The sequence below is a fragment of the Trachymyrmex septentrionalis genome, unplaced genomic scaffold, assembly GCF_001594115.1.
Source record: "Trachymyrmex septentrionalis isolate Tsep2-gDNA-1 unplaced genomic scaffold, Tsep1.0 scaffold40, whole genome shotgun sequence".
Lineage (NCBI taxonomy): Eukaryota > Metazoa > Arthropoda > Insecta > Hymenoptera > Formicidae > Trachymyrmex > Trachymyrmex septentrionalis.
Window position 1 is genome coordinate 1,572,768 of NW_017305569.1, and position 11,459 is coordinate 1,584,226.

General features: G+C 31.0%; 1 protein-coding gene across 4 annotated transcripts in view; it reads right to left on the reverse strand.

Annotated features, from left to right (window-relative positions):
- Window positions 1-42: 42 nt before the first annotated feature.
- Window positions 43-11,459, reverse strand: part of LOC108751152 (abhydrolase domain-containing protein 2) — a 16,535-nt gene continuing 5,118 nt past the window's right edge. For all 4 annotated transcript variants that reach the window (XM_018491204.1, XM_018491205.1, XM_018491206.1 and 1 more), the window contains exons 4-9: window positions 3,128-3,300; window positions 2,814-2,981; window positions 2,215-2,401; window positions 1,936-2,134; window positions 1,698-1,848; window positions 43-1,610 (exon numbers count right to left, since the gene is read on the reverse strand). In XM_018491204.1, the coding sequence (XP_018346706.1) occupies window positions 1,441-1,610; window positions 1,698-1,848; window positions 1,936-2,134; window positions 2,215-2,401; window positions 2,814-2,981; window positions 3,128-3,300 (1,048 nt within the window). In that variant the 3' untranslated portion in view covers window positions 43-1,440. The remainder of the gene's footprint in view (window positions 1,611-1,697; window positions 1,849-1,935; window positions 2,135-2,214; window positions 2,402-2,813; window positions 2,982-3,127; window positions 3,301-11,459) is intronic.

An 11,459-nucleotide genomic window follows, 5' to 3' on the forward strand; every position in this document is an offset into this window, starting at 1 on the left:
GGGATACTAGAACAGAAATGTATTAGGTGGCTACTGCTGAACTCTAATATGTAAAACTGCTCCAAAGTTACATATAAAAAAAAAAAAAATTACACTCAACACTTCTGATTTGTTTTCTAATTTCAATAAAATTTTAATGTATATATTGGAAAGTCTTTTCTTATATCTCAAAAATCAGATGGAAACATTTCAATGGTAGATTCGTACTCAATGTTGGAAATTATCCTAGAAACAGCTGTCATATTCTTGCACAAAACTTTGTAAACTAGTATTTGCATTAATCCGGCAGTAATAATGTTGAATTTGTTAAACTCAATACTTTTCGTAGTAATTTACTGTAATTTTAGCTAAAAATGTATTATTTACAAAATTTCGTGTATATATTTAAGTATACTTACAATTTCAGACTTATATTTTAGACTTGAATACTGAATTTGATTTAATAGGTTTCCTTGCAAATTTAACGTTATCATCAATTCCGGATTAATAAATAACGTACATCATTTATTGTATATATACAACAGCAGTAAGCCTTCCATATCGATAAAGCTAATAATCTTAGGTCGATATTCATAGAGTTCTTATTTCAAGACTGTATTAAGTAATGTCTCAAGATTCTAATATCTTCGGCTCTGTGATTAGTTCATGCTCTTACATCTTAAGACTGTACTGAAAGTGATCTTAAATATAAGAATTCATTATAAATACTGGTCTTAGAATAAACACATTTAAGATGTGCTTATAAATATGTTTTAAGTCGATATACATCTTACATTAATACATATTGTACATAAATACAAGTTTTCTTAGTGAAAAGTACACAAAACTCTGTATTGCATTAAACTCACATCCAACGTGTATTCATGATTGAATCCTTATACAGAGCATCTCTAGTAACTTGTTAAGGACCATTGAAAGTCCTACTATCAAATCGTTGCCCTATAGAAGATCCCTGAGAAAGAAGCGTTAGTATTTAGTAAAATATTGAAAATTCATTTCGTTTCTACTCCCTTTTTCAAATAATTAAGCTAATTTTGATTGTGCCACATTGCATAATAAAAATTTTACTATTTATGACTACATATAAAGGGTTACGCAATTTGGCTAGCTTTCCTGGACTATACTCAATTTAAAAAATGTTAGTGAGCAAACGTTTGTTATTTTACAGTCGCGCTTATCATTTAGTCCCTCTGAATCGTTTGTGAAAGATACTGTCTGTTCACTTCGTGAAACAATCAAAGCATGTACCAGATACTTTTATTAATTACAATCTGCCGTTTCCATTTTCATTGCAAATCTTGTTGCAGTTCATCTCGTTATAAATCTCTCCGATCTAAACATGAATCAGGTGCACAGTGCTTGATCTCACAACATCAGAATGTGTGACACAATATCGATAAATGTTCAATAACAGAAATACATTGACCAAACTAAATTGGGTTAAGAGGCTTTAAGAGCCTTGTCTGCGTGCGCTAGAGTCAGAGATCCCACGAGGGACACTAAGGTTCGATCCAGCCATGTTATAGGATTTGGATACAGAAGACCACCTTCGTAAAAACCTAGATGACCTCCATGAGCTAGTTCCACATACAATGTATTTAAGTGATTTGCTGAAATTAAAAAAATATGAGAGATTAGTATATTTCTTTTTATTATTTATTTTCGTATACATGCAAACTACATGTTTAGATATTCACCCGCGTGGTCTTTGATTGGATTTAACAACACCTCCGGCACGATGGGATCGTCTAACGCGTTGATGAATACCATCGGCGTTGTAATGCTATCTAGATAAAAGAGACAACTACTCCACTTGTACAATTCTTGCACAGACCTAAAATTGTGTACCTAAATAACAAAATATTTTATAAAAATTGGATCCATTATTTAAATTTTATAATTATATATGTGTTTAAAAGAAAGTTTTAAACTTACCCTTCTCGTATAAGCTTCGTCCAGTTCAGGTAACGTCGCAGCAGAAATTATGTCTCGCTCGTTCAAATTACATCTTTGTTTTACATCTTCGGACAAAAGCATATTTTTGTGTTTTAGAATAAGATTCTTCATCGATTCAGTCATTACATAGAGGTAAAAACGTCTAAAGTTCTGCCAATTTAATAGAATTTTCGTTCCCCTGTGAAAAAAAACGTGTAAATAATATTCCTCTTATCAATTCATTTTAATTGTAAATCAAAAATATCCATTTATACTTACTTGAGAGCATTGTATCCTTGACAAATCGATATCCCTCCTATAATATTAGATAATTTGTTGGAACCGCGTTCTCCTAGATATTTTGTTACTAAATTACCACCTAAACTGTATCCGATACAAACTATTTTGGTGTTAGGATGTTGTTCTACTAGATGTTGTAGCATCGCGCTATAATCGTCCGTGTGACCTGTTTATAAAATGCACATTGTAAAATAAAAAAAAGTATTTCTGTAAACATATGAATAAAATTTTATTTAAGAAATATGTATTTAAAGAAAAAGATATAGAATGCAAAGTATAAATGCATAATTTTGATTACAATTTCTTCATTATTCTTGTTAAAAAATTTTTTTATCAATTATATCGATTATATTATTATAATCATATTTATGAATACAATTGTAAGACGTACTAACAGTGTAACCCGGAAAGTTTCACGAATCTACATCGGGATAGGTTTTTCTATAGCTATATAATTATTTAACGTTCTTGCGATGTGTACATACTTGCGCGATATAGGAAGTAGTTATTATCCGCCAATTTTTCTCAATCGATTACCTCGTCCTTGTAAGATAAGTTTTATCGATTGCCACACGTACCGTAAGAAAATATTCTGGGTGCCGTAATCTTGACACTTGAAAGGGCCCCGACGTGATTAAGTACTGCGCATCGATATCCATGACATTGCACAAAGTGCACGAATGTCCTAATGTACACGCTCTCCGAGCTGTTGCCAATACCAGGACAGATGGCTATCGTTATGTCATCTGAAGTAAAAATTATTAATTGGGGAAATCTAATTTGAAAAACAACTTTTCATTATTAAAGACATTTAAAGCGTTTTCTAAGAAAAAAATAATATAAATTAGTTGTAAAAAATTGTTAATTTTTATTATTAATCTATAAATAATACCTTCATGTCCATTAGTCAGTGGTTGATAAAGATCGTACGTAAGGGTGGTCCCATCGGGAAGACCAATGTATACACGTTCTCCAATGGGCCAAGGACACCGAACACGGCCTATAATGCTGTGGATGATAGTTTGTACGTGGCCGCTGAAACCCCACAACCTCGTTGGTTTATATCTAAAACAGATCAAGGATTATGACTACATTTGCTTATCTTTATCAAAACATGAAAAATTCTTCTTCAAAATAATACGGTTAGTATAAAGTATTATGGTGCACGCGTATTATTATTTTATTTACGTCATTCTCTTATGAGCAAATACCTAAAGTTCTTAAAATTTAAGAAAATATTGCAGCAAAAAATTCACAAAAAATTATTGAATAAGATAAAATTAATTTAAATTTTCAGAAATTACATTCCAAAAACATTAAATCCACTGCGTCCCACTTAGGATGAGCTAAATTCCATCCTTATTTGTGTGTACACTTTCTTTACGATATTCTATTAATATTGAGTAAACTTTAAGCAATTGAAAAAAAAGTTGAGATATAAATTTCACTCAAGTCGAGTTTTATATTATTTTGTAATTACGACGTTGCAATGGTATTCCAATATGCCAATAAGACATGTCAAATACAAGTGACATGTACAAAAAAGAAAATTTGTTCATTAATCATCGCTGTAAAATGCAAATGGCGACATTTAAAATAGATAAAAACATCTTAATTAAATACATCTGCATTTTTAATTTGCGTTTTACAGATTATCATAATTTTTTAGAACAGAAAAAAGATTAAAAATGAATTTTTACGCACTTCAGCGTTCAGACAAGATAAATTAGCGAAAATGTGCCGCATCGTTAAATTCGTTTATAGATAATAATAAGAAGTCGCAGTATTAGTGAAGCACAGAATAAAGTCCTGGATGAAACGAATTTACGAAAAAATGTTTATTGCTCATTATTCAAAGAAATACATATGAATACACATCAGTATTCTCGATCAATATTTTCCGTTAGTTTTGTATGGTAACATAAATCAGTGCTAAGATTCGCGGTTATCGGCAAGAAAATGAATTTTGTATAAAAAAAATAAAATTGTTAGATAAAGAAATATTTATTTTTATTAGAAGCAAACGCCAACAATATCAAAATTTACGATAATTTCTCATTAAAAGAGATCATATAAGTTTTTTGAAACCAAAAAACTTATATGATCTCCTTTAATGAGAATGTCTTTCAAGTCTTTCTCTTTTACAGCTTTCACTGCTGTTCATAAATTGTAGTAGCATCTAATTATTCACGTAATCACATATGCAATTATAGCTGCCAAAGAATAAATGATATATAGTTATATGATATGATAGTTCTAGTTATGGTATAATTCACTGACTATTAATTGAACAGTGCATGGAACTGCATTGGCTATTGCATTTTAATAACAGGAATGCATAAAGCTGCACGACAATGGATCGATAGAATGCGGTAACAATATCGATTGTCCAAAGCAAAACTGACTCGGTGAAAACTCGCTTCTTATTCGTAGAAAAAGAAAATTCAATTAACAAAATTTTTAACAAGAAAAATGCGATCTTTTAAATTCATTGAAAAAAGAAATCAGGAAGTCCGTCACGCAAATTTGCTGCGAATGAAAGTGAAAGACATTCTTATACGCTTGAAATTTATTCTTGATTAAATCATTTGAACTCTCTTGCTATTTTCCAAGCTTCTCACAGTGAGTAACTTATTGAATTGCCTTGGGTAATTTTCCAGTCATCAGTTTCGAGATACTTAAAACTGTTTTTCTTAATACTATAATATATTTTATTGCTACCATTGAACTTTATTCGTTCAATAAATCCCACTGGATATTTTCGTGATTCGTTTTTATTCTATCTTGCTTTCTATTCAATCGACCTTTCTTCATGACTAAAATTGCAGAATAAGAAGACAGAAGACCTATTATAAACTCTCTCAAATCTTGCGAGTCAAAACAAAATTTTTTTCTCTTGCAATGAGTTAGCGTAAAATCCTAACATGTTAGTCACAATCAATGCACGTGACATTCATTATTGTGAATGCAAAGAGAAATGTGTTAATATTGTGTTCTCGTTGCGGCTGTGAAGTCATCGCGCAAATTAAGCGCGATAGGGAAAAGTAGGGTAAACTATATGTCGGACCTTCGAATGCTAAAGAGATGTCTACTCTTTCCACAATCATGATTTTCCATTATGACGATTCCGATTTTCAGTATGCATGACGAATCCGATTTTCGGTACGCATGACGATAAATCACGCGAGAATTCTGTGCTATTTCTATTTATGTTTATTTCGCAATCGTACTCCATAGTAATGTGATGATTTTTGTACATATAAAATAATAAAAAAAATAATAAAATAATATAAAAAAATCGAAACTGTAATAAATTGCGTTTTTATTTTATGTTATAAAATTTTTTAGAAATATGTATGTATAATATATTAATGTAATATTTATGTACTGATGTAATATTTGGAAAAAAATTATGCAATTAATTATTTTCAAGATTTTCTCGTTTGATCAAGCGTAACATTTAGCAAAAATGTGCAATACACAAGTTATATAAGTTGATCGTAAGTTACTTTAAGGTAATACAAGCGCGCAATAATCAATATAAATGTTAAATTTTTGAAGCCTGATTTTTGTTGTCGAAATAAATGATATCTGATTATAAACCAGCGAAATTAATGCCGCTTATATCGAACGAATGTATATATATATATATATATATTGTATATATAATATACACATACATAGATATATATGTATATTGGATTGGTCAATAATTTCTTTATTTTTGGGAAATGACGCGATTAATACCAAATATTATTAAATGTTTAATTATATTTATATATTTTGTAAAAGATGACGCACGTTTTGACGCGCATTTAGAGAAAAAGTTTGCTGAGATTAGTGCATTTAGTGTTGTTTTGAATATAGTGAGTGCATTCAATATTTTATTTTCATAAAGAAAAAGTATAAAAAAGCTTAAAAAAAGAAATGGCAATAAAAGACCATTAAATAAAACAGTATAATATGTCGAAAATATACTTATTCTTGATTTCCATATTTAAAACAATGCTAAATAATTCAAACTCAGTCAATATTGTATAGTATTTCTTGCGTTTTGTTATCTATAATTTGATAAAGAAGTGAACACGTGCATTCCATGAACAAATCGATTTGCATGTTAGAGTTCATGGTCATCCTTGGATCGATCGAAATGCCCAGGTGCAATCTATATATTTATTAAACTGTTTATTGTACTGTTTGACATTCATTTAAGTGTAGGTACTCACAGGTTATTAAAAAATGTTGCAGTCAAATTTTGACAATATAACTTCGATAAATTACTTACTTGTATTATCGAGAATTATTTTCCCATTATCTTTTTATCAGTTCGTTATATCGGTACAATTAGAATAGAATTTTAAATTATTTCTTGGCAGTAAATGTAAAAATAAAAGATTATCTTATTATCCTGTTTCAATATATAAATTAGTTATTCATTCGAACAGATTCAGTATATACGAAGACATGTATGAATAAAGACATCATGTATAATTAAAGACCAGACATCCCGGACAGTTTCGCTTTTGAAGTGATTACTTTGTTGCCTCACCAAATATGTCAAAATATAAATGATTGTATTATTTTTTAAAATAAATTATTATTATTATTGAATTAAATACTTTCTTTACATTCAAATATTCTCTCTCATCTTCTTAACATAAAGTTTCTCGCTTTAGATTCGAAAATATCTAGTTACACTATACATATATGAGATGGCTATCAATTTGCAAATTTCACAATTTTAAGACTGCTGAAGAGTTGGGGCGGCTATGTTGGAATCGTCAAAAGCGAGGAATGACATGTAAATTTATACTGCAAGCCATTTGTAAATAAAGACAATTTGGATAAATCTAAATGACGAGATTGCTTTAAAATACCTGTAAAAATGAGCAGAAATTCTCCTTTTCTCCCTTAATAGTCAGTAAATAGTCATAAAAGGTAGGTAAAATAAGCCTAATTTCGGGCAGAAATACATAGTTTGAACAGCTGTTGAAATGAATGAAATATATCCTTTTACGTATAAAATTCCAGGACAACTATAGTTTCCGTCCATTTTTAGGACTTTCATAAGTACGAGACCGGTCACAATTAAGCAAATAATAACAAAATGGCATTCAGCACAAATTTCGTCGTCAAAACATCACTTTTCCACACTTATAAGTTCAGCCATTTATCGTAGCGATATTATAAATAAATCCCAATAGTCCCAATAATAATCGAGCCCCTGTACTTTACACTATTTTCCTCCATCTTTCTTTTCCTCCCTCCTTCTCTCTCTCTCTCTCTCACACACACACACACACACACACACACACACACACACATTAATATACAAATTTCAATCATTAGTTATCGAACAGGTATAAATAGAACAATAACTCAAGTGTATAGGTGCGTTCGGGAAGATACTATTAGCGTTATTTATGTCATTCTATCCTTGTTTTATATCTAATAAACAACAAAGATAACATGACAGAATTAATGCTAATAGCGTCTCTCCGAATGCATCATATATGTATGAATTGTCTATCAATTTTGCTAATTTCACGCTTTCAAGACTATTGCGATGCTAAGGTATTATTCAAATGATAAACGTCCAATTCCATAAATAACTCTAGCAGCAGGAAAAAAATTTCATTTGTTTACACGCTGACAAAATGATAGACGAAGCAATAATACATCTGTGTTGCCAAGAGGCTTTTATCGATAAATGAAAAAATGATAAATTATTCGTATGTAGTTTCTCGCAATTCGCTCATTTCTCCAATGTCATCGCGGACTTTCAAAGAAAAACATATAAAATTATCTAAATTATTTTAAAAGCATAACAAGAATATACTGCTTATTCCTATGAAATTGTCATCGATTTAAAAAGAGGTAATTTGAATCATATCATTTTCTCTCTCTAAATTATCGAGTTGAAAAGAGATGTTGATAGAATTAAAGAAAGAGAGATGCTGATATGTTCAATTCTTTCTAATGGAGCACAGATGCTGAGGGAATCACTATCTATTACGTCTATAATTATTTCCAATTCTTTACCATATAACTATGCCACGCCATTTTTGCGTAACTTTCCATCCAAGTCACCGATGATACACGATGTGATATATCTGCTCTACGTAATCGTATATGTAATATATGATTAAAATGCATAGCGTGAACACATCAATCAATGACATTATGAAATATCATGTAATAATGTATGTATCTGTTTACACTCAAAACATTAAGTGGCCTGGATTGGAAAGTTCAGTGTGGGCCACCGGTAGTATACGCAGCATGGAACGTATATACAGATAGATAATTTATTAAACTTGTCGCGCTCACGTGAGACTGCGAGTCGTGAAATCAGAAGCAGGTCATCGAGCGAGGGAAACACGTGCGGGAGAAAGGATTTTTTCTCGCGGCGAAAATGCGGAAGTGCAAGAACGGGCAATCGAAAGAAATCGACCGAGTGATAATGAGCACGGGAACGTTTCGCAATGATTGCGATATGTAGCCGTTAGAAAGAGGAAGACAGTGGAAAATGAGATGAGGAAAGAACTCGCTTCTCGCCGCTCACAAAACGGAGACGAGCGTGCATGTGTTGTCTGTACGGCATGATTTCTGTGATGTAAAGTAGTAATCAAATACGAGGATAGCACGACGTTCGCACGCATTGGGATCTATATTTTTTATAGATTTCCAGATTTTCTTTGCCACTTCCTCTCCTACGAAGAGAAATAAAAGCGGGATATACGAGTGATTGTTGAGAAACTTTGCGATTTCTCAATGAACTGTTCCGAAGAGGATCTCTTCAAACGCGAGTTCGAGTATAAGTAATCACTCGTCGCGCCGAGATCGTATTTAAATTTTATGAGCAAAAATGGATTCGTTCGTGATAATTGAAATGTAACTGACGTCTCTTAATGATGAAAATAGTTTTCCCGATCGATACATAAATTACGCGTTTCTACCGTCAGACTTCCGTTTTCTGTATAAGACAAAGCTTGAATTGTTTCCGCTTTCTTAAGCGCTTTCTCGCGACGTGATCGAAGGAGGAAAGAAATCGCAATTATCAATGTGTTCGTTCGACGATGGAATATTTTTTTCTTTTCTATCATTTCCATTGAAATTTTTCTATGACATCGATGTCAAGTGGCAATTACTAACCGATTCACTTTGCTTTCACGAGGTTGTTGAATTTCAAAAGTACCTAATGACGAAGTGAAGACAAACAACGTGAGAATGAATATAAACCGCATGAAAGAAAATTATTACGATAATGATGATATGTTTGATGATAACAATTAACATCATACTTCGCATTAATTTGCATCGCATTAATAAGATTACAGGTTTGCAACGCGAGTCTGCTTTTCCATCGTGTGTCTCTCGCACGGAGGTGAAACTCCATAAAAGTACTCGGTATATCCCAGAAATTATATTGGCACACGAAACAGATTCATGTGTTGAAATTCAAATGTTTTTTGAGAGTTCAGTCAATTCCTGTTGATAATAATGATATTCCAATGCTATCCAAGATAACGAAAGAGCGAGACTGATGAAAGCGCGACGTGTTACGTAATACATAAACTAGATATAATGCTATTAGTTACTCGTTTGCATCATACGATCAAGGCATGGCCTTTCTGAGTAATGAAAGAAAAATTTACGATACGCGAACATGAGTGTACAGAATTATCGTGAGTGATACAGTTTGCGTTACATGGCACGCATTTTTACAACACATTTTAGACACACTTATACGTATATATACACATGCAAGTTATACATATGTGATAAAAATATTAGCCGACGTGTGCTATTCTTTCGACACGGAAGCGCTGATTGCGTAGCATCCCATACCGGATAAATAAACGAGTACCGTAGGATCACATTAGAATAAATAACATATATACATAATTTTTTACGAGATAAAACAAAATTCATATTTTAGTTAAAAACCTGCACCAATTAATCTGTATTAAATGGATATTAAATAGTATTCGGTAATAAATGGATTTAATTCTAATAAGAATTTTCTTATTACCTAAAAATATTTATTTTTCTAAAATTTTCAACAATAAAATTCTTGTTCAATCACTACCATTACTATCTTATATTATCGCAAGTCAAAGCGAGAAAATATGTAATAAAAATTCTTGCAAAATATACAATATGTAAAAATATATATTTACAATATTATAAAAACAACATAATCGATAAGATCAACTTCTCATTGCAAAATATATCGAGCTTTTCTTTTGTAAAATAATCATGTACCTGAAAATTAATTAAATCAAAATCGAAATGAATTATGTTCACAACTATGACAAATTGTCAAAATAATAATAGAAATAAATCTAATTTAATTTCTTCCCGAAAACAAGAAGGTAATTTTTGGTATATTTGATAAGTCTATTCTACCGATTGCAAATATTGTTTTATTAAAATATATTTCTATTCAAATATAATTTACAAGAGTTTATATTGTGCTGTCTCACTTCTGACATGAGAATCTGAGATAATAAAGGCCATGGCACGCAAAAGAAAACGCAAAGCTATAAGACGTAAGCAATAAGGAAATCACAGAGTCATAAGACAATAACGTAAGCAGTAGCCGAGAGGTCAGTCAACCAGTGCTAAACAAAAATGTACAGTAATTGCTAATTATAGCAATACAACACACTTTAATGCTAGTATTACTATTATATTGTTTTCCTATATATTGCCATCTATTGCGCACGACATTGCTAAGTATTATTAATATATTGCTATATACTGCTATGTATTGCTTATTTTATTATGTACTGCCGCATTTCTAAAGAAATGTATACTGATTGACATAATGATTGACCCCTTAACACTAGCAAATTTAAAAATGTTGATTTGCTCTTATTGCTTACATTTTACTGCTTAAGTTTTTTTGAGTGTCCTAGTTTTAGTCATTAACATGTTTACTACTGATTAAATATAACCTTTATTATCTTTACTATAATTTAATTCGTTTACTGTTTAGATTTTGCTTAACTTTTTTGTGTGCCACAGCCTTAATGGCGAGTAAGCCTTGAGCGAAATCTTTTTTACAAAATTTAATCGAACAGCTATTGCGAATATAAGTGTAAGAAATTGGTCTGGCTGCTTATAATTGGCATTGACTAATTAATTATTTTTAAACAAAATATTGTTTCATACTGATGTTAAAATAAATGCAATCAGTTGTTTAGTAAGCGACTCCA